General features: G+C 49.3%; 1 protein-coding gene across 5 annotated transcripts in view; it reads left to right on the top strand.

Annotated features, from left to right (window-relative positions):
• Positions 1-9,875: 9,875 nt before the first annotated feature.
• The window catches only part of Arhgef18 (Rho/Rac guanine nucleotide exchange factor 18), a 109,254-nt gene continuing 95,132 nt past the window's right edge, over positions 9,876-23,997 (top strand). For 2 of the 5 annotated variants that reach the window (XM_075971204.1, XM_075971205.1), the window contains exon 1: positions 9,876-9,992. In XM_075971204.1, coding sequence (XP_075827319.1) covers positions 9,989-9,992 — 4 coding nt within the window. In that variant the 5' untranslated portion in view covers positions 9,876-9,988. Of the gene's footprint in view, positions 9,993-10,313; positions 10,410-19,598; positions 19,769-23,997 lie in introns of those variants that run through there. The other 3 variants (XM_075971202.1, XM_075971206.1, XM_075971201.1) reach the window with 3 other exon arrangements.

Genomic DNA, 23,997 nt, shown 5'->3' with positions numbered 1-23,997 from the left:
CCCTCTGAATGACGGTAAAGACCATTTCTAGATGATCAAATGTGTAGGACCCCTGTTTTTGTGTCATCATTGGGGTCTCAGGTCTGTGCTTGGGATAATCTGAGCACACTGCAAACAGGCTTTGCTAGCTTGTTGGGTCCGTATAGGCAACCTTAGGCCCACCGAGTATCTCTGCTACCAAAAGTTCCTGTACGGGAGTTTTTCCAGAGCCTTGTTTCGTGAGCTTGTTAGATTAGGCTGAGAGCTGAGGTAACCACCATCACTCCTGGTTTCTAGTAGCCCCTTTCTCAGTTATTAAATATTCTAAATATATTAAATATATTAATATATAGGGGGTAATAGCTCCTGGGGACTTCTCGGCTATGTCTTCACATGAGGGCAGCCTGTGACTGCCATTGGTGTCCCCTGACTCACTCAGCCTTGACTCTGTGTGAGCCTGCCAGAGCACCGCTGCCACAGCTGGGCTTCTGGCCCCTGTATGGTATGGTCTCCAGGTTTGTCTCTGTCTGTCTGTCTGTCTGTCTGTCTGTTTTTGCCCCCTGGAATACACAGTCCCCTTTCTCTATATATTGCTGCTTTGAGTCTTCTGGTGTGAAAGGCTCTTTCCCCTGTTGGAGGCTTCAGCTCCCATCCACATCTGAATTGGGGAATGACTCATCCTTTGAGTCAGGCTGTGAGGAGAAAAATCTCTCTTATAATTTCTCTGCAATCTTGGATGGGCTCTCCCTCCTCTTCAGACAAGTGTGTGGCTGGATTTAGGGCCTGGAACCATAGCTGTCATCTTCTTGGATGAAGGGAGGGCCTGGCATTTTCCTCAGCGGCACACTTGAAAGGACTCCTCCTGTGAACACAATTGACCTGACCTGGTGAGCATCCCCATGTAGCTGGTGAGTCTGGCAGAGCAGGCTGGCGGGATGCGGCTGGTGAGCATTGCGCTGGGGTGGATGCCATATAAGGTTCAAGGGGTCTTGCAACTGCCTCAGAGCCATGTGGCTGGCACTTGCAATCAGAGCCAGTAGGGAGGCGACCTCATGGGCAAAATTTCCTCCTCTGCGGAAGCTAATGGGAGAGCTTAGTGTCTTCAAGCTTAACAGTCTCTGCAGCCAGTATGGTCCAGGGCTGGGAAGGTTCTGGTAGAGCAGCCATTCTGGAAGCTCTTGGATCAACAGACTCAATGAATCAATACATGGAAATTGATCTGCGTGGCCAGGTGTCCCATACAGAACTCTTGAACTCTGTTAATCAGAGTCGAATCTGGAGTTCCATCTGCTGGCCAGCCAACACCAAAGGAAGGTCAATTAATTTCAAAGTCTTCAATTTGGAAGTCTTGTCTTTATCCTGCAGTCAGCAGCCCCTTTTTTTTTTAATTTATTTATTTATTAAGGATTTCTGCCTCCTCCCCGCCACCGCCTCCCATTTCCCTCCCCCTCCCCCGATCAAGTCCCCCTCCCTCATCTGCTCGAAGAGCAATCAGGGTTCCCTGACCTGTGGGAAGCCCAAGGACCGCCCACCTCTATCCAGGTCTCGTTAGGTGAGCATCCAAACTGCCTAGGCTCCCCCAAAGCCAGTACGTGCAGTAGGATCAAAAACCCACTGCGATTGTTCTTCCTCATTGTCCGCTATGTTCAGCTAGTCCAAATTTATCCCATGCTTTTTCAGACCCAGGCCAGCTGGCCTTGGTGAGTTCCCGATAGAACATCCCCATTGTCTCAGTGTGTGGGTGCACCCCTCGCGGTCCTGAGTTCCTAGGCTGGAGAGATGGTTCAGCCGTTAAAGGCTAGGCTCACGACCAAAAATATAAGAGCAGCCCCTCTTTTAAAAGTGTTGAGGAGGGTTTGTAGGACTGTGCAGGTCTCACCACAGAACTATGTAGACCCCATGAGGAAAGGAGTTCCTCAACTAGGAGTTGGGAGTATGGGGTAGATGTAGCTAGCTAGATGGTGCATAGGCTGGGTTGAGAAGTCCGGCTTCTCCCTCAAGCAGGTTCTCACCTGCCTAGCCACCTCTTAGAGACTTAAGAAGTTTTATCTTAGGGACACACTTATAATTTTGTGCTCAGTCTCCTGTTAGGGAAGGTGAGTGCCCGTCTAGTTGAAATTACCTCAGTGTACCAGTCTGGTTCTGTATCCACAGAGCTGTGGGACCATTGCAAGAGTCCCCACGTTCATTCACCATTCCTTCAGAAGGCACACATTCCCATTTCAAATTCCTAATTTTGTCTGTTCCTCCAAAGACAATCTACCTTTTCCTTGGAGACCAGTACCATCTTGATATCCCATCAAGGCTTCAGATTCAATCTCCTGTGGGGTGACTAAGCCCTCACCCCTGCCTATCCCCAGGGGCCTCACCTGATCCAGACTTCCAGCCCAGTCTTGTCTTCTTCCTCTCAGAGACTCTGGTCCTGGGTCTCACAGTTCCCTTGGTTACTAGAAGCTCCTGAAAGACTTCGATCCTGGATCCAGTTTGTGTTCTCATTTTATGCTCTAAAACCACAAGGTGGTGCAGAAAAGCAAGCAAGATGTTACTGAAGCGTCCATGGTGGTCAGCAGGCTGTTAGGGGCAGTGTTACTGAAGTGTCCACGGCGGTCAGCAGGCTGTTAAAGGCGATGTTTCTGAAGTGTCCACGGCGGTCAGCAGGCTGTTAAGGGCGATGTTACTGAAGCATCCACGGCGGTCACCAGGCTGTAAGGGCAATGTTACTGAAGCGTCCATGGTGGTCATCAGGCTGTTAGGGGCAGTGTTACTGAAATATCCACGGCGGTCAGCAGGCTGTTAAGGGCAATGTTACTGAAGTGTCCACGGTGGTCAGCAGGCTGTTAAGGGTGATGTTACTGAAGCTTCCACGGCGGTCAGCAGGCTGTTAAGGGCGATGTTACTGAAGTGTCCACGGCGGTCAGCAGGCTGTTCAGGGTGATGTTACTGAAGTGTCCACGGCGGTCAGCAGGCTGTTAGGGGCGATGTTACTGAAGCATCCATGGCGATCAGCAGGCTGTTAGGGGCGATGTTACTGAAGTGTCCATGGCGATCAGCAGGCTGTTAGGGGCAATGTTACTGAAGTGTCCATGGCGGTCAGCAGGCTGTTAAGGGCGATGTTTCTGAAGTATCCATTGCGGTCAGCAGGCTGTTAAGGGCGATGTTTCTGAAGTGTCCACGGCGGTCAGCAGGCTGTTCAGGGTGATGACCCACTGCTTCAGTTTTTTCTCTGATTGTTCTGTTTTAGGTAACAGGTGACGTCGGCCGCGGAGAACAGGCAGTACAAGCAGTGCTTTAAGTGAGTCACCAAATAAGTTAACAAACCAGGAACTAATAATTGATCTTTTCTACCTTATTCTACTTCAGGTTAAGAGTCCACAGTGACAAGATGACAAATCACAGCAGAGTCAGGAGAGAGGCACTGTGGAGGCTACCCGAGTCAGGATTGACAGCAAGCAGTGAAGTCCACGGAACCAGGAAGAGCTGGAAATGGCAGGTCAGATCAAATGAGCATACAGGTGGACAGGCAACCACCAAGTAGGCTGAGTCACCAGGGGGAAGTCCAAGTCCAGATGAAGATCAAAGGACAGTCCAGGTGTCCTCAACCTTGACATACATATCAGGTGTCAGATACAAGTTGGTGTGGGGCTATTTCACCACACTGTTGGGTGTCCATCCCTTTATGGGGTCCAGTTGAAGGAGTTACACCTTTACCTGAGTCTGGTGTGTCTGATATGTTCTTGGGCTGTGTTTCCCTAACATGACTTTAATATGAACATGTGGAACCAAAATTTCAATTCACCCGAATAAACATAAAGGGCAGCACCCTTGCTGTTCTCAGGAATAAGTCATGTATCGGCCTGTGCTCGGTGGTACAGTTCCTGGGTTCCTCAAAACACAGTCAAGGACTCCTTATAAAATGGAGTCTCCTAGGGCAAGGCACAGCCTGAAAAACCACCATTTTATACAACATGGAGTAGCTCAGAATAGGGTTGTGTTGGTCAAAGTTCTCTAAAGGAGCAGAAACGATAGAACAACTGAACACACACACACGCACACACACGTGTCTTATTAGAGTGACTTACAGGTTGCGGCTTGGGTAGTCCAATAGTGGCTGTGTCCCAATGGGAAGGCCAAGAATCTAGTATTTGTTCAGTCAAGACTAGATGTCCGGTGCTGGAATCCTGGAGGATTCCTGGGTAGAATCCTTCTGCTGGTCTCCAGTCTAAGCTGGAAGTCAGTTCTAACACCAGGGAAGTAATGTCTGAGCAACAAGGTAGATGAACCTGCCAGTGAAAGTGAGGGAACGCGGGCAAAAAGTAAAAACTGTACCAAGTCTTTCTCTGTCCCAAATAACATGAAGACTCCCTATTAATTGTATAAGCTTGGCCTTAGCCTAGGCTTGTTTCTAACTAGCTCTTACAACTTAACCCAGTTCCGTTCATCTGTGTGCTGCCATGTGGCTCGTGACTTTTACATCTCCTCCTCCATGTCTTACTCCCTCTGCATCTGGCTGGCAACTCACCTCTATTCTTCCCTGACCTCTCTCTGTCTAGAAGTCCTGCCTAACCGCTTCCTACCTAGCTATTGGCCATTCAGCTCTTTACTAAACCGATCAGAAAGCACCTTGGCAAAGACACATCTTTATGGTGTACATAAAGATTATTCTACAACAAAAAGCTCCCTTCTTTCATTTTTTTTTTTACGTATCTTACCTCCAGAAGATATAGCTCAAATTTAGGGTGTTTCTTTCTGCCTCAAATAATCCAGTTAAAGAAACCTCCTCACAGGAGTGCCCAGTTGCTTGGGTTTTAGTTAATTCCAAATGTAGTTAAATTTACAGTCAAGGTTACTCCTCTTAAGGGCATAGCCTGATCTCATTAAGGATACACACACACACACACACACACACAGTGTCAAAAATGTAGGTAGGCATGGAGACATACGCCTGTCGTTATAGAGTGAGTCAAGAGGCATGTAAACTAGGAATCTGTCTGAACTACAGATGAGTTCAAGGACAAAATGAGTAACTTAGAAACAGCAATGATTAGCCTGGCAGTGGTGGCGCATGCCTTTAATCCCAGCTCTTAGGAGACAGAGGCAGGAGGATCTCTGTGAGTTTGAAGCCAGCCTGGTCTACAAGAACTAGTTCCAGGACAGTTAGGGCTGTTACACAGAGAAACTTCTAAAAAAGCAATGATAATAACAAAGCAATAAAAGTTGAGTGGTACTGAAGGAGTGGTCCTGCAGGTGAAGATCTTACCTCGCGAGTTCAAGGACCTGAGTTCAATCCCCAAAATCCATGTAAAAATATCTGGACATAGTGGTACACAGTTGAAAGCCCAGTGCTGGGGAGGGAGACAGACAGATCTGGGACCTGCTGACCGACAAGCCTAGCCTATTATTGAATTCCTAGCTCCAGGAGAGACCTCAGGCAATTTATGCCATAATAAAGACAGGCAGTACCAATGGGATGATTGTCACGGTCCCTCTGACCTCCACTAACACACACGCTTGTTTGCACACAAAGACAAGTGTTTAACCACCAGCTTCAATTGTCCTGAATATTTTCATTTTTATTATTACGTTTTTATTTATTTAATGTTCATGTGTGGGGGTGTGCATTCCACAGCACACATGTGGAGGTCAGAGACCAGCCTGCAGGAGGCAGTTCTCTCCTTCTACTAGTATGGGATGGGGAATCCAACTGCGGTCACCAGGCTCAGCAGCAGCCACCTTTGTCTGCTTAGCCATATCGCAGGCCCAATAGTCCAGAAGATTAATGATCTGCTCCTGTGAGCCAAGACAAGCCAGAGGAGTTGGTGGGGGTCTGGTGATATGGTTGAGGCTGCATGAGATCCCATGTGTCTCCAGATACCCATGATTGGCCCTAAGCAAATGCCTCTGAGGTAGCTAGCTCAGAGGTCTATATCCCCTTTGGGGTAGTACAATTGAAAGATGTCTCACATGGGCTTATTTACTTGAACATCTGTCCCCAGTTGGTGGCACTGTTTGGAGAGGTTCTGGAGGAAGACTGTCACTGGGGATGGACTTTGAGAGTGTGTAACTCTACCGCACTTAACAGTTTGCACGCTGCTTCTCGCTGATTTATAAAGCAGTGATCTTCAGCTTCCAGCTGCTGTTTCCCTGCCTTTCCCAGCATTCAGCACACCTAGCCCTCTGCCAAAACAAACTCTCCCTTCGGTCGCTCTCACTCATCCTGTGCACGTGGTATTGCCTCACTCCCTCTAGCCTTGCACTCTGTGTATGTTGCCCTGGGCATGTGTGTAGCTGTGCATGGATCCACATGTATGTGCAGAGCCCAGTGTAAAACATGTGTCCATCCAGGGCTCACTGCACGTGTGGATGCTACTATTTGTACATACCTGTTTCCCAGAGGGCCACATTTGGGAACCCACCAGAGTAACATGCTGGAGAGCACTCAGTTTCAGTTTGGACCCAAGTGGGAGCCCCTTCTTTTCACCTTTACAGTCACTGGTGGGCCCGTCCTGGAGGACTGGAGATAGTCCATATTATTATCACTGTTGTTGTTATTATTATTATCCCCCCCCCTGCCGAGTGTGTGTGTGCACACACATCTGTGGAGGTCAGAGGACAATTTGCAGAAGTTCTCTTTGCAAGATGTGGTGGGCCCTGGAGTTGAAACGGGGACCTGCGGGCTTGACGACAAGCTTCTTTCCATGTTGAGCAGTCCCACCTGGCCCAGGAATATTCTAAAGCAACATTTGCGCCACTCCCTTTGACTGTTTGACTGTTAAGATAACAAACCTCAAGTTACTGGGACTTCCTCAGGAGTTTCGAGCTGGAAGGAGGTGGACCAGTCGGAGAGGGAGCTTGTCTCTCAGATTTCACACAGCTCTGAGACCACGTTGCAGAAGATACTAGAGCCAAGACCATGATGGCAGGAGGGAGCCACACCTTGATCCAAACTGCTTAGCTGTGCTGATCTTTAAAAAAACATAGTTATCATTTATTTTATGTATCTGTGTGTGTGCCTAGAGGTATGTAGTGGACTATATAAGTGCAGGAGCCCAAAGAGTCAGAAGAGGGGATCCGACCCCTAGAATTGGTGTTACAAATGGCAGTGAGCTATCATGCCACCATGTGGGCGCTGGGAACCGAACCTGGGTCCTCTGTAAGAACAGTAAGAGTCCTTAACCACTGTGCCATCTCTCCTTATTTCTGCATATCACTTTTTATTAAATATTTATTTTTTAATTATGTGTGTTTGTCTGTGTATGGCTATGTGCATGTGTGTGCAGGTGCCCGTGGGTATATGTGTTTGTGTGTGGATATGTGCATGTGTGTGCAGGTGCTCATAGTATGTGTGTTTGTGTGTGTATGGATATGTGCATGTGTGTGCAGGTGCTCATGGGTATGTGTGTTTGTGTGTGTATGGATATGTGCATGTGTGTGTAGGTGCTCATGGGTATGTGTGTTTGTGTGTGGATATGTGCATGCGTGTGCAGGTGCTCATGGGTATGTGTGTTTGTGTGTGTATGGATATGTGCATGTGTGTGCAGGTGCTCATGGGTATGTGTGTTTGTGTGTGGATATGTGCATGCGTGTGCAGGTGCTCATGGGTATGTGTGTTTGTGTGTGTATGGATATGTGCATGTGTGTGCAGGTGCTCATGGGTATGTGTGTTTGTGTGTGGATATGTGCATGCGTGTGCAGGTGCTCATGGGTATGTGTGTTTGTGTGTGTATGGATATGTGCATGTGCTCATGGGTATGTGTGTCTGTGTGTGGATATGTGCATGCGTGTGCAGGTGCTCATGGGTATTATGTTTGTGTGTGGATGGATATGTGCATGTGTGTGCAGGTATCCATGGGTATGTGTGTTTGTGTGTGGATATGTGCATGTGTGTGCAGGTATCCATGGGTATGTGTGTTTGTGTGTGGATATGTGCATGCGTGTGCAGGTATCCATGGGTATGTGTGTTTGTGTGTGGATATGTGCATGCGTGTGCAGGTATCCATGGGTATGTGTGTTTGTGTGTGGATATGTGCATGTGTGTGCAGGTGCTCATGGGTATGTGTGTTTGTGTATGTATGGATATGTGCATGTGTGTGCAGGTGCTCATGGGTATGTGTGTTTGTGTGTGTATGGATATGTGCATGTGTGTGTAGGTGGTCATGGGTATGTGTGTTTGTGTGTGGATATGTGCATGTGTGTGCAGGTGGTCATGGGTATGTGTGTTTGTGTGTGGATATGTGCATGTGTGTGCAGGTGCTCATGGGTATGTGTGTTTGTGTATGTATGGATATGTGCATGTGTGTGCAGGTGCTCATGGGTATGTGTGTTTGTGTGTGTATGGATATGTGCATGTGTGTGTAGGTGGTCATGGGTATGTGTGTTTGTGTGTGTATGGATATGTGCATGTGTGTGCAGGTGCTCATGGGTATGTGTGTTTGTGTGTGGATATGTGCATGCGTGTGCAGGTGCTCATGGGTATGTGTGTTTGTGTGTGGATATGTGCATGTGTGTGCAGGTGCTCATGGGTATGTGTGTTTGTGTGTGTATGGATATGTGCATGTGTGTGCAGGTGCTCATGGGTATGTGTGTTTGTGTGTGTATGGATATGTGCATGTGTGTGCAGGTGCTCATGGGTATGTATGTTTGTGTGTGGATGGATATGTGCATGCGTGTGCAGGTGCCCATAGAGGTCCAAAGAGGCTAGGATCCTCTAGCACTGGAGTTACAGGCAGTGTGAACCACCCATGTGGGTGTCCTGAAACAAGCTCAGGTCCCTAGAAGAACAGTGAGCACTCTAACCACTGAGCCATCTCTCCAGCCCCATGCATGCCTCCTGCCTTCTATATAAACCTAAATCTAGTGTCAGGACTCTGAAAATGGACTTGGAGGACGGGGGTAGGAAGAAGCACTGGGTCTCTTTGTTCCTCTTTCCAGTGCAGCCACATTAAAATAACTTGCTTTTCTATTTTTTTTTTTACTGTGGCTTGTTTACCCCAGTTGGCCTAGAACTCACTCTGGAACTCACTCTGAAGACCTGGTTGTTCCTCAGAGATCTGCCTGCCTCTGCCTCCCCAGTGCTCATAGTGAATTGTATACCACCACCCCCAATTCCCAGTTTAGTTTTTAAGACAAGGTTTCTCACTGAGCCTGGAGCTTACTAGTGTAGACTGGTTGGCCCCTGGTATCCTCCTGTGTCTGCCAGCTCAGTGCTGGGATTATCACAGGTGCCCCTTGGCATACTGGGCTTTTAGTCAGGTGGAGAGGGCATCTGAAACCAGGGCCTCTTGCTTGCAGGGCAAGCATTTAACCCAGTGACCCCAGCCCTGACTGAGTTTCTGTACCTGGTTTGTTAGGGGACTCCGAGGGCTCAGGGTCTAACCCTAACAGCTCTGGTAACGGTGCATTAGTTGAAGAACTGGAGTCAGCCATGGTAATGGTGCTTACACTAGAAGAATGGACAGATGCTGAAAGGAACGATAGCTGTCAGACATTTACCACCACAGCCTTCGGTTTCACTCGTGTCTCCATAGCTCCACACACCCACCTACATTTCTGTCCCCATGTGTCTCTCTGGAGACCTGTGGCTTGCACGTCGCATGTGTCTCTGTTTGTGTACCCATGGGTGAGGGTGAGGCCCTAGCACCCCGTTCCTCTTCAGCAGTTGGCTCCACAGGAAGCTATTGGGTGGGGGTTCAGTGGGCTGAGCCTCCCCTCTTGCCTCTCTACTTCCCCATGACATCTACAGCAGGTACGCGCCAAGGGTGGACTCCTGAATGTTCACAACCCACCTCTGCCTAGTTACTACTGTCCTTGCAAACCCGTGAGGCTGCTGCCCACTGCACAGAACTGCTGGGGACAAAACAGCGGTTGGTTGAGAAAGAGGAAATTGGGCAAAGTAGAACCACCCTGTGGTTAGCCTGGCCCATGTGCCACTGGCAACCCTGGCTGTCTGACATGGGGGCTGCGAGAGCTGTTAACAACGATAGTCACCTACTTCAGCAGGAATCGAGACCCAATGGGTGAGTACACATCTTGAGGGGTGGTGGACAGATGGCCACGTTGGGACAAAGCAGTAATGGGCCTGAGAGCCCCCAAGGAAGCAAAATTGACTACTCCCTGCCAGGTCGTGACCGTGAGAGAGAAAAGCAGCTGTTTGTCCCTTGTGTTTGCTTTGCAGAGATCAGCAGTCCTAAAATGAGCCTGGACGGTCCTGAGGGCATCGGTTCGTTGGTGGGGTGCTTGCTTAGCATGGGCAAAGCACTGAGTTTTAGCCCCAGCATTGTATAAATCAAGGAGAAGTGTTGCATGCCTGTCAAATATAACTTGGGAGGCAGAGGCAGAAGGATCAGGAGTTGAAGGTCATCCTCACTTTCAGAGGGAGTTCAAAGGCTGCCTGATCTACAGGAGACCCATGCTGGAGTCTGGAGAAGCCCTTTGTAAGCAAGAGCTGTGTGGGGACAGGGGTCGGGGATGAGGGAGGAAGTTTAGGCAACCCTTCACTAGGTGTTCATGTTTTATCTTGTTCTGGTTTGTTTTGCTTTTGAGTCTGGGTCTCGCCATGTAGTCCAGGTTTGCCTCCAACTCCCAGCGTCCCTACCCATACCTCCCCAGTTCTGGGATGACAAGCATGCATGCATACCACCACACCCTACCTCGACCTCCCCACCTTTCAAAGCCTTAGTTCTGGGGGTCCGTTCAGCCTCCTCTTACACAGGCTAGGAGGACCCGGCTTGCACAGCAAACTTAAGGCTGACATCTGCTGAAAAGCAGATCTTTCCAGGTCTTCTGCAGGGACTTTCAACCTTGGGGGTTACTGGTGGCTTCCTTCAGGGTCCCACATGAGGAAACTCCCACAGCAACTGCCTGAGTGAGCTGAAGTAGGGAGGCATGTTGTACCTTATACCCCATCCAGGCCTACAGCTTCCTCACCCCCTAGTATTGTCTGTTGACTGCAGGCACTCTAGGTGCAGGAAGTAACCCCCAGAGCCATGCAAAAGTGGGTTGAGAGCCGACCACTTCGATGGAGGCAGTCAGTTGGTGGGAGGCAGACGTTGAACGTCACACCACAGGACTGACCCTCTAAGAGAGTCACCCTGGTTCTGCGAAGGAGGGAAAGTGAGAGCTCTGTCGCCTTTGAGCGCCGTTCTTGTGACTGTAAATTTCTCCATAACTCTTGAAGAGCCTGGGGAGATAGCATGGGGAGCTGGGTTCAGATCTCCTGCACTCATGGGAAATAAGTTGAGCATGGTGCTGATGGCCTGATATCACAGGGCTGCAGAGGCAAAGACAGGTCTCTGGGGGCTCTCTAAGTTTCAAGTTCAGTGAGAGCTTGTCTCAAAAGTAAGGTGGGGACTGGAAAGATGGCTCAGCAGGTAAAGGTACCTGAGGCTAAACCTGGCGACATGAGTTCTATCCCACAAATCGGGAGGAGAGAACTGCAAGTTGTCCTGTGACCTCCACACGTTCTCCATGGCATGTACACACACACGTACATACAAATTAATAATTGATTTAATTTAAAAACGAGAAGGAAAGCAATTGTGGAAGACAATGTCAACCTCCCGCTTCCACATGCATGCACACTTCTGCACGCACCACCACATACCCGTGCATAAAAATGCACGCAGTTAACTGCAAACTCCTCAGTGTATCCGGGCTGGACTGTCTCTGCATCCCAGGTCTCCTCAACTCCTAACACAGAGCTAGGAATGTGCTTGTGCTCTCTGGGTCCTGTTGTTAGTGCTGGAGTGTCATTTTGCATAGGTATGCCTTTGAATCCTAACGCCCCTACTCCCGAGCTTCTGTGTGACTACAGATCCTAGCACGAACACTCGAACACTCGTGGTCTCTCTCTTTGAGCACCTGTGTGAGAGAAAGGTCTTGAGGTCATGCACGTGAAATCTTTGAACTTGGTGCCTGGCACATTGTAGCTCAGAAAACATTATTGACTCCGCCTTTTCCTTTGTTCTGTGTTCTTGTGGTGAAGCCTTGCTTCCTGAGCTGTCCCACCCATAAAACATGTGTATGGCACAGACACTTCCTGTGTTGTACCTCAAAAGAAAGCCCAGGGGAGCTGGAGAGATGGCTCAGTGGTTGAGAGCACTTGATACTCTTTACAGAGGACCAAGATTTAGTTGCCAGCACCCTCATGGGGTGGCTCACAACCACCTGTGACTCCAACTCTAGAGAGTCCAGAGCTCACTTTGACCTCTGAGGGCACTACATGCCCAGTGCACATGTAGTGTACATGCCTGTGGGAAAAACACATACATGAAATAAAGAGAAATAAATCCTTGAAAGAAAGAAAGAAAGAAAGAAAGAAAGAAAGAAAGAAAGAAAGAAAGGAAAGAAGAAAGAAAGAAAGAAAGAAAGAAAGAAAGAAAGAAAGAAAGAAAAGACTCACAGTGTACCCATTCCTCAGCTAGTACTACTGTCCCTGTTTCTCTGAGGTTTTCACCCTTTTTCTATCCACTGTCAGCCTAGGTCTGAAGATTCTACATAGCACAAAGTATCTTTTAAATTACTGCCTATTGCGATCATTTGCTTTTGTCTTTGTTGTTTTTTATGTTTGAGTTTTTATTTTATTCATTCATTCGTTTCTTTTTAAATTTCTTTTATTTATGTCTATGTGCGTGGAGAGCAGGTGTGCATGTGTGGTGTGCACATGCGTGCATGTGTGTGGAGAGCAGGTGTGATGTGTGGTGTGCACATGCGTGCATGTGTGTGGAGAGCAGGTGTGATGTGTGGTGTGCACACATCCATGTGTGTGGAGAGCCGGTGTGCATGTGTGGTGTGCACATGCGTGCATGTGTGTGGAGAGCAGGTGTGATGTGTGGTGTGCACATGCGTGCATGTGTGTGGAGAACAGGTGTGATGTGTGGTGTGCACACATCCATGTGTGTGGAGAGCAGGTGTGCATGTGTGGTGTGCACACATCCATGTGTGTGGAGAGCAGGTGTGCATGTGTGGTGTGCACATGCGTGCATGTGTGTGGAGAGCAGGTGTGATGTGTGGTGTGCACACATCCATGTGTGTGGAGAGCAGGTGTGCATGTGTGGTGTGCACATGCATGCATGTGTGTGGAGAGCAGGTGTGCATGTGTGGTGTGCACACATCCATGTGTGTGGAGAGCAGGTGTGCATGTGTGGTGTGCACACATCCATGTGTGTGGAGAGCAGGTGTGCATGTGTGGTGTGCACATGCATTATTGTGTGTGGAGAGCAGGTGTGATGTGTGGTGTCACATATCCATGTGTGTGGAGAGCAGGTGTGCATGTGTGGTGTGCACACATCCATGTGTGTGGAGAGCAGGTGTGCATGTGTGGTGTGCACATGCGTGCATGTGTGTGGAGAGCAGGTGTGATGTGTGGTGTGCACACATCCATGTGTGTGGAGAGCAGGTGTGCATGTTTGGTGTGCACATGCATGCATGTGTGTGGAGAGCAGGTGTGCATGTGTGGTGTGCACACATCCATGTGTGTGGAGAGCAGGTGTGCATGTGTGGTGTGCACACATCCATGTGTGTGGAGAGCAGGTGTGCATGTGTGGTGTGCACATGCATTATTGTGTGTGGAGAGCAGGTGTGATGTGTGGTGTCACATATCCATGTGTGTGGAGAGCAGGTGTGATGTGTGGTGTGCACATGCGTGCATGTGTGTGGAGAGCAGGTGTGCATGTGTGGTGTGCACATGCGTGCATGTGTGTGGAGAGCCGGTGTGCATGTGTGGTGTGCACATGCGTTATTGTGTGTGGAGAGCAGGTGTGCATGTGTGGTGTGCACATGCATTATTGTGTGTGGAGAGCCGGTGTGCATGTGTGGTGTGCACATGCGTGCATGTGTGTGGAGAGCAGGTGTGATGTGTGGTGTGCACATGCATTATTGTGTGTGGAGAGCAGGTGTGCATGTGTGGTGTGCACATGCGTGCATGTGTGTGGAGAGCAGGTGTGATGTGTGGTGTGCACATGCGTGCATGTGTGTGGAGAGCAGGTGTGCATGTGTGGTGTGCACACATCCATGTGTGTGGAGAGCAGGTGTGCATGTGTGGTGTGCACACATCCATGTGTGTGGAGAGCAGGTGTGCATGTGTGGTGTGCACATGCGTGCATGTGTGTGGAGAGCAGGTGTGCATGTGTGGTGTGCACACATCCATGTGTGTGGAGAGCAGGTGTGCATGTGTGGTGTGCACATGCGTGCATGTGTGTGGAGAGCAGGTGTGATGTGTGGTGTGCACATGCGTGCATGTGTGTGGAGAGCAGGTGTGATGTGTGGTGTGCACATATCCATGTGTGTGGAGAGCAGGTGTGCATGTGTGGTGTGCACACATCCATGTGTGTGGAGAGCAGGTGTGCATGTGTGGTGTGCACATGCGTGCATGTGTGTGGAGAGCAGGTGTGATGTGTGGTGTGTACATGCATTATTGTGTGTGGAGAGCAGGTGTGCATGTGTGGTGTGCACATGCGTGCATGTGTGTGGAGAGCAGGTGTGATGTGTGGTGTGCACATGCGTGCATGTGTGGGGAGAGCAGGTGTGCATGTGTGGTGTGCACACATCCATGTGTGTGGAGAGCAGGTGTGCATGTGTGGTGTGCACACATCCATGTGTGTGGAGAGCAGGTGTGATGTGTGGTGTGCACATGCGTGCATGTGTGTGGAGAGCAGGTGTGATGTGTGGTGTGCACATGCGTGCATGTGTGTGGAGAGCAGGTGTGCATGTGTGGTGTGCACATATCCATGTGTGTGGAGAGCAGGTGTGCATGTGTGGTGTGCACACATCCATGTGTGTGGAGAGCAGGTGTGCATGTGTGGTGTGCACATGCGTGCATGTGTGTGGAGAGCAGGTGTGATGTGTGGTGTGTACATGCATTATTGTGTGTGGAGAGCAGGTATGCATGTGTGGTGTGCACATGCGTGCATGTGTGTGGAGAGCAGGTGTGATGTGTGGTGTGCACATGCGTGCATGTGTGTGGAGAGCAGGTGTGCATGTGTGGTGTGCACACATCCATGTGTGTGGAGAGCAGGTGTGCATGTGTGGTGTGCACATGCGTGCATGTGTGTGGAGAGCAGGTGTGCATGTGTGGTGTGCACATGCGTGCATGTGTGTGGAGAGCAGGTGTGATGTGTGGTGTGCACATATCCATGTGTGTGGAGAGCAGGTGTGCATGTGTGTTGTGCACACATCCATGTGTGTGGGGAGCAGGTGTGCATGTGTGGTGTGCACATGCGTGCATGTGTGTGGAGAGCAGGTGTGATGTGTGGTGTGCACATGCGTGCATGTGTGTGGAGAGCAGGTGTGATGTGTGGTGTGCACACATCCATGTGTGTGGAGAGCAGGTGTGCATGTGTGGTGTGCACATGCGTGCATGTGTGTGGAGAGCAGGTGTGATGTGTGGTGTGCACATATCCATGTGTGTGGAGAGCAGGTGTGCATGTGTGGTGTGCACACATCCATGTGTGTGGAGAGCAGGTGTGCATGTGTGGTGTGCACATGCGTGCATGTGTGTGGAGAGCAGGTGTGATGTGTGGTGTGCACACATCCATGTGTGTGGAGAACAGAGGACAACCCACAGACATCAGTTTTCTCCTTCCATCGCATGGGTCCTGAGATCAGATTCAGATAGTCAGACTTGACAGCAAGCACCTCTTTCTGCTGAGCCAACCCGTTGGCTTAAATTTTTAAGATTTATTTTAATTTTTATCCATGAGGGTGTGAGAGCACATGTGTACAAAGTGCCCTTGGAAGCCAGGAGAGGAAGTTGGAGTCTCTGGAACTGCAGTCCTGGGAGGTGATAAGCTCTCTGATGAGGATGCTAAAATCCTCCGGGAGAACAGTGTGTGCACATGAACATACACACAAAACACACACACCACGCAAAACTCATGCGTGGAGGTCAGGAACAGTTTTGGGGATTCGGTTCTTTCCTTCCACTACGTGGGTTCCAGGGGTCCTCAGGCTTGGGGGCATGAACCATCTTGCCAGTCCTTGTTTTGTCTTTTTGAAAGAGTTTTCATGCTCCCAGGCTGGCCTCAAACTTCTGATCCTCCTGCCTAAGTCTCCCAATACTGAGAGGACAGCCATGTATCACCATGTTTAGCATGAATTGTCCTATTTTATTGCTGACTAAAGCTGTTGATCTCTGACTATGTCTAACTGATAAATGGAACATTATCATAGGTATAAGAAAAAGTTTGTTTGGGGTAAGTATTGCCATGGTTTCAGGCAGCCACTTAGGACATTAGAACATGCCTGGTGGCCTGGAGTGATACCCTGTGGGTAAAGGGAACCAGTTCTCAAGAGCCACCACTAATGCATCAGCATCGAATTATGAAATTAAAATTATATGAATTAAGTAAGAAACTAATTTAAGCACTCCTCTTTTTGGAGTAATTTTATGGAGAGGTCAGATTTGGATTCTCTTCCTCTTCTCCCCTTATGTCTTCCAGCTCTCCTGACTCTTCCTTGTATGCGTCTAAACCAGCGCCTGACTGAACGCTGTCTTTTGACTCTGTCCCTATGTCTATGTGCGTCCCTAACAAAGTGCTTCACTCTGTACTTACTGAACTGCACAGAAAGCACCACACAGGGAAGGAATGAGAAATACTTTACGGAAATATTGTTAAATTTTAGATTTTAGAGGGGATTAAGTCCCCTGGATAGTGGTGGGGCACACCTTTAATTTCAGCACTCGGAGGTAGAGGCAGGTGGCTCTCTTAGTTCAAGGCCAGCCTGGTCTACAGAGCGAGTTCTAGAACAGCCAGGGCTACACAGAGAAAGCCCTGTCTGGAGGGGAGGGGGACAAAAAAGGGAAGTGCGGGGAGGTGTTAAGTCACCCACTCCAACTGACTCAGATAACAAACACAGCTGTAAACAGACTTGCCAGCCTGTGTTGCATCCTCGTTTAAGGTGAATGTGTGTCTTACAAAGTTTCTTCCAACCTGTTTGCTGTTGATAAACAAGCCATCACACACGCAATGTGTGGACCACAGTCCCGCCAGCTGCGGGGATACCTTGGACCCTTCTCTCCCGGCTCCTTTCAATTTCCTTCTTCCGTAACTCTTCCTTCCATAGCCCTCCCTCCTTCCTTTCCTCTTCCAGAGCTTACCTCTCCTCCCTCTACTTCCCTTCCCAGGGAGAGAAGATGGTGGTCACTCACATAGGACACAGAGAAGACCAGGGAGAGACCTTGGGAACCGTTCAGGCACTGGAGAGTGAGGGAGGAGTCTAGAAACGTCCCTGGTTTGGACTCGGGATGGGGAACGAGAAAATAGTAGCAGATTTACAAATACGGTGGTGGGAAATCGTATACCCCACACCGTTATGGTATTTGCTTTCAGTGCCGTATTCCCTAAGTTTGGTAGGGTGTTCATAGTTTTATTATGGGTGAGGGGGTGCTGTATGAGACGAGTTCGACCTAATGTAGGCTCCTGAGAGTGTCCTGAACTAGGGCTTTGGGGATCGGTCAGAAGAACCAGGGCAAACGTGGGGCTTCTACCGCCAGGGGGCAGCACCTGCGTGGCCAAGAGCAAGCTTTCTGGACATGAGTTTGAAAGCAAAGTCTTTCAAAATTACCTATTCTATTTTGTTGTTGTTGTTGTTGTTGTTGTTCTCATACAAGGAAGTGAAGTGCACTGTAAACTTTTCCAACACATATGTTATATTTTACTCTATTTGTATCTCCATGCCCTCCCAATCCACTCTCTTCTCTTGTTTGATGCTACCTCCCTCCAAACAGTCCCCACTTCTGCTTCTATGATATTTACATGCAGACATATGCAAATAACTATTGATTTCCTCCACTCTCTTGCTTTAGACTTCATTCTCTCCCATACTATCACACTCTCTCTCCCTCTCTCTCTCTGTCTCTGTCATGTAACGCAGGCTGGCCTTAAACTCTGTGTAGCTTCTCTTTGTATTTTCATGGCCTACATACATGTATGCACAAGTATATATTTAACTCTAGACTGCACGTGTGAAAGAAAAAGCGCAACATTTCTCTCCCAGAGTCTGCCGCATGTCAACATAGTCATCTTCAGTGTGCCACCCACTGTCCTGTGAATGTTCTAATCTCATTCTTCTCAGCTGAATAAAAGTTTTAGTCCAGGTTAGCCTCAAACTTTTGATGATCCTGCCTCCCTGCCCTGAATGCTGAGAGTCCCAGTGTGTACTCGTGGCTCCTCCATGATGGTGAGATGTGGGTCCACCTATATACACAAGCTGAAACGCAGGATTCACACTCACTCCAGGCATGGCAGTGCACACCTGTCATTCCAGTTGTGAGGCAATAGAAGCAGGAGACAGGAGGGCCAGTATGTGGCTCTGTTGGTGGTAGGGAACTTGCCTTGCATAAAAGAGGCCTCAGGATCTGTCCATAGCATAGCATATGCCACGGTGGTGCAGTCCTCTTGTCTCGAGAAGGTCAGGAGTTCAAGGTCATCCTCACTAACACAGTGAATTCCAGGTCAATCTGGGTCACTCAAAATCTTATGTAAAATAAAAACAGAAAACAAATGAACAGCAACAACAAAAACCTCCTGTTCTCCATCATACGCAGATCCTCTAATGCACACTGTAAGTGTGGGCACAGCAAAGCCCTCAGAATGAAGGGAGCTCTTAGATGATGAGGAAGGACACGAGTCACGAAAGCCAACTGGTTTTTTCTAGTTTCAACTCTGCCATTTTTTTTTAATATTTCGTGTGTGGTAACTAAGTGCACGAAGACATCCCCAGCAGTGGAAGCATAAAACCCCAGCAAAGCCCCACAGCCTCCAAATCACAGTTCTGACGCCCAGGAGTTCAAGGAGGCACACTGAGTGTGGCACAGGGAAGGCGTTGGTGTTACTGCCTTCCTTAAACCACCTATGTGATCTTTTCATCTGTGAGTTAACTAGGAAAAAATGCAGTTTGTTTCAAAGCTTAGCACATTAAATATATATCGAAAGCTAGAGAGCTGATTCGGCGGGGAAAGTGCTGCCTTTACAAGCATGAGGGCTTGAGTTCAAGCCCCAGAGCCCACACAAAGAGAGCCGAGCATTGTGGTGTGCAGCACTTATAATGCCAGCTCTGGGGAGTCAGAGACAGGCAGACCCCTAGGACACACTAGCCAGTCAGTGTATAACTGGAGGGCACCAGGTCAGAAACGCTGTCTCAAAAATAGCATGAACATTGCTCTTCAGGGATGATGGGAGTTGACCTCTGAGCTTTGAGTGCACAAAGGTCAAGTACACAAATTTGTACACATGTACACCACATACAAGACTCACATTTAAACAGATAATCACAAAACCGAAGATATACGTGTGCATGTGTGTGTGTGCACATTCTCTATGAAATAGAGAATATTCATATTATCTATGTAAATAAATAACTTCCCAGTCAAACACAATAAATTGCACGTGAGCACAGAAGCACACAGAGACATACAGACATGGCCCAGCTCTCAGGATGCAGGCTACGCTTACTTTCCCTCGGCAATGTCTTGTGCGGTCAGGGTAAGTGGCCCCCTGGCTCTGGGCTGGCCTTAGCCCCAGGATCTGCCCCTCTTCACTGCTGCAGAGCCCAGCTCTCCTCCTCCAGCCCAGGCTCCCATCAGCTGATGTCTCTGGCAGGCCTTGGCGGCAGTCTCCGCCCCTGTTGCTGGCAGCCGGGCTCTGGCAGGGATCCCTAGCCGAAGCTTCAGCTCCCTCAGGGCGAGCTGGACACTCTACTCGCATGCATGAGGTACCCATGGCTGACTCTGCGCTCAACCACTCCTGGCCGGCTCTCTCCAAGCTGTGGCTGAAGAGATGGGCCTTTAAGCGAGGTAAGGGGGCAAGTAGCGAACCGTCACCCTGGCAGAGACCCCTAAACCACTGGCTTACCTCGGCCCTCACGGGAGCTTTTTCTTAGTCGGTGTACAGGCTTTGCCCAAGTCGGTCTCAGAGACCATGAGCCCCAAATTTGCCCAGCGCATCGAGGACCTTCATTAATATTGGGGCTCCCTCTTTTCTTAGAGAAAACGACTCCTCAAGGCTCTGGGAGAAATTAGCAACAGGAAAAGCCACCATATCACCAACTGATGAGCTCTCTTGGGGCAGCTTAGTGACAATGTGGGTACCTAGCGCCATTGGTTCCTAGATCCGTGATAGGACAAGTGAATCAGCGAGGCATCCGTTTTAAATGGGGTACTTAAGGGGACTAGGGGTGTAGCTCGGTTTGCAGGGTGCTTGCCCAGCTTGTATGAAGCCCTGGGTTCCATCCCTAGCATGCTGGTGTATGGTGGTCATCCCAGCACTTGGGAGGTAGAAGCAGGAGGATCAAGAGTTTAAGACCGTCCATGTCTACACAGTTGAATTCAAGGCCAGCAGGGACTCCGCGAGATTATGTCTCAAGAAAGAAAAGAGAAAAGGAGGAGATTTTCGATTCTAGAGCATGTACCTCCGTCAGGCATGCACTCTTATTTGAGCACACATAGAAAGAGAAGGGGGGGTGTTCTAGTTCATTCTAGGATAACCAGGGCCTTGGTTTAACGATGTAGGGATTAGGTGTTTGTATTACATCACCTGTGACTTGCATGAGCAGTCCTTATGAAGACATCCTTTTCTGCTTTCTCTCTCCCTCCCTCCCTTCCGACCCTTTGAGACAGCATCTCATGCAACCCAGGCTGGCCTCAGATTCGCTGCTCGTCAAGGATGACCTTGGATTCCGATCGTTCTGCCTTTACTGCCCGAGTGAAGACATGTTGACTCCACCAGTGGTGTCTAATGCTGGGGGTGGAGATGCCAGGCCAGAGCCCTACCCACTGAGCTACGCTGAAAGATAATCAAATGGTTTCTGGGCCACAGAGGGTGGGGGCACCATTGGTAGGAAATGGTCATGCTCCCCTGGCACCCTTGGTTTTCTGGCCTTCCATGCCTCCACCTACGCATAACTGCTCCCTGCTTAGACCTCCACCTCTCCTGGCCGCTCTGGCTAACTTCAGTAAGCAAATCCTTGTTCAGGGTGTTCACGCCGCAGGGGATGGGATGCACGAGGGTACACCAGCTCATCCAATTCGCACGCTCTCTTTGAAGACTTGTCAAGTGTCAGGCACTGTGCTGAGGCTGGAAAGCAGAAGGGGGAACCAGGGCACCCTGATTCTGTGACTGGGACTGGAGAGAGGGGGTGGCCAGGGAAGGGGTGCAATCAAAAAATAGTCATTGAGAGGGAAGTTATTGCCCATGATTGACCGCCACTGAAGTTGGGCTCTGAGAGCCTGAGCGACTTGCTCAGGCTCACACAGCAAGTATGTATCAGAGGAGATGAAATCTGAAACCGGTTCGGTTCTGGGGCTGCCTTTGTGATGGGTTCTTATCACGAAGCAGAGCTGCCCATGTAGGCGGCCCTGGAACCTGGGGAGGGCACTAAATCCATTTATAGTGGCAACCTGGGAGAACTGGTGCACAGGGCACGGATCACTAAGATGCCCTCCGTGTAGCCTGGGTCCTCGTTCCTAGCTGTCCAGCTCACCCCGTCTTTTGGGTTCAAGCAGGTTGAGATTATGATTTGTAGGCTGGCAGGTGGGGGAGTGAACTGTAAGCGCTGACAGTGACTGTTACACCCTTTTATGGCTGAGGCCACAGGGGCTGGTGGGGGAGGATGCTGCTGCCCTGAGCCTGAACCTAGGCTGAGAGGCTGCACGTTAGAGAAAAGCCAGGGGCTTCAGTCCCTTCCCTGCTCGGGCCATGCCTCCTCCAGTTATGTCAGCCACTGTGACCCTTTACCCTGTTTCTCCGGCCTTTAGTCCTAAAGTGCAAGGGGGGACTCAGTGTGTGTGTGTGTGTGTGTGTGTGTGTGTGTGTGTGTGTGTGTGTGTGTGGAGAGAAAGAGAGAGAGAGAGAGAGAGAGAGAGAAATAAATATGTGCACAGGCCTCTGTCCACCTATGCCCTCTGCCCTCAGAGCAATAGGAATACAAGCACTCACGGCTAGCTTTTTACATAGATGCTGGAAATTTGAAGTCTGATCCTCAAACTCAGGCAGCAAGGGCTCTTATCCCAGCACCAAGAAGGGCTGAAGGGCTTTTCTGTGCCTCTTTAAAATCCTATAACTGATTGTCTGGGTCCCTCATAGGATCTCCCAGGGAACAATGAGGCAAAGCTTGAGACACGACTGAGACCTGCTGTGGCCCCCCCAGGACAGAGGGACTCTCTGCCCTCGCCCCTCAGCTGCTCCAGAACCCTCTGGTCATACTGTATTTGCTCGTTCCACAGTCCGTGAAAACAGTGCTCTGTGCCTGACCTCTGTCCCTTTCTGCCTGGCCTCTCGGCCTCAGTTCTGCCCACTTCCATCCATAGCCCTCCCAGCCCTTCTCATTGCCATGTCCTGAATACATATCCACTCACCAGCCCATCATTTCTCCGTCTAGCTAATCCATCCACTCATCCATCCATCTATCCAAACATTCTTCATGCAGCCATCCCCACAACCACCGGCCTGGCATCTAGCCAGTGTGCTAGCTAACTGTCCTTCTATCCATCTTTCCATCCTTCCTTCAATTCATCCCTCCAGTAACCCTTACATCCATCTATTCATTCTTTCTTTCTTCTGTACAACCAGCCGTCTAACTATATAACCACTCAGGCAGCCAGTCAAGTCTCTGCTATCCAGTCAATCATTCACTCATGTACCTATGCATCTTCTGACTAACCAGCCAGTCAAACCTACAGTCTAACCAGCTAAAAATCCACTCGCATCCTCCCCAACCTCCCATCCACTCTTCTAATCATCTCTCCATCTATTCAACCAACAACCCATACGCCACATTCACCCACCTACTTATACATCCAGGGCTCAGTCTATGACACCGAGACCGGCACCTAACCTGAGAACAGGATGTTGTATGACCGTGACCATGGCTCTGTCTATGAGACCAGGATAGATCTTGTTCTTGCGACACCAAGACAATGGCTCAGTATATGATCCCAGGATGGGGACTCAGTCTGTGACATTTTGAGTCAGTGCTAAACCTGACAACAGAATGAGACATGCCATATGAGGCCAAGATCGTGGCTTAGTCTTTGACACCAGGATGGGACTTAACCTGTTTGATAGGTAGTTAATACTAACTGACAGAATCTGTAGTCACCTGGGAAGTGGGTATCTGGGCACACCTATGAGGAATTATCTTGGTCGGATTAACTGATGCAGGAAGAGCCAGCCTAAGAGTAGGCAGCACCATCTCCTGGGCTTAGGGGACTATATAAATGTAGAACGTAAGCTAAGCACAAGCGTCCACTGCTCTGTGCTTCTGGCTTTGCTGACTTGGTGAGGCTTGAACAGTGACATAAAGTGTACACTTTTCCCTTAAGGTTCTTTGTCGGGGTTTTCCCCACCGCATCAGAAAAGGAAACTGATATCGTCTGTGATACCAGGTACATCTGTGACCCCAAGACCATGGTTCAGCATATGACAGCAAGATGAGGGATTAGCATACGAAACTAAGATGAGTCTTGGTCTATTGTAAGCGGAGACTGCTCGTTCGTTTCCTGGCAGCCCAGACCTGAATAATCACACAGAAACTATATTAATTACAACATTATTTGGCCTATTAGTTCAGGCTTCTTATTGGCTAGCTCTTATACCTTAAAATTAAGCCATTTCTATTAATCTGTGTATCATCATGGGGCTGTGACCTACTGGTAAAGTTCCAGCATCTGTCTCCTTGACCCCTCCTACTATCTGTCTATATCTCTTCTGGCCTGGCTATATTCTGCCCTGCCATAGACCGAAGCAGCTTCTTTATTAACCAATGGTAATAAAACATAGTCACGGCATACGGAGGGGAATCCCACATCAGTCTATGATACCGGGACTAGGGGACAACCTATGACAAGAGGGTAAGGCTTGGACCATGACACCAAGATTAGGCTCGGTCTATGACACTATGACAGGAGGGTGAGGCACAGTGTATAACACCAAGATCATGGCTCGGAACATAACAGCAGGATGAGGGCTCAGTCTGCGACACTGGACTTAGTGCTCAACCTGATGCCATCTATCCAATGAGGACTTT

This window comes from Microtus pennsylvanicus, chromosome 1 (genome assembly GCF_037038515.1).
Source record: "Microtus pennsylvanicus isolate mMicPen1 chromosome 1, mMicPen1.hap1, whole genome shotgun sequence".
NCBI classification, from domain to species: domain Eukaryota; kingdom Metazoa; phylum Chordata; class Mammalia; order Rodentia; family Cricetidae; genus Microtus; species Microtus pennsylvanicus.
This window is presented reverse-complemented; position numbering and strand designations above follow the sequence as displayed.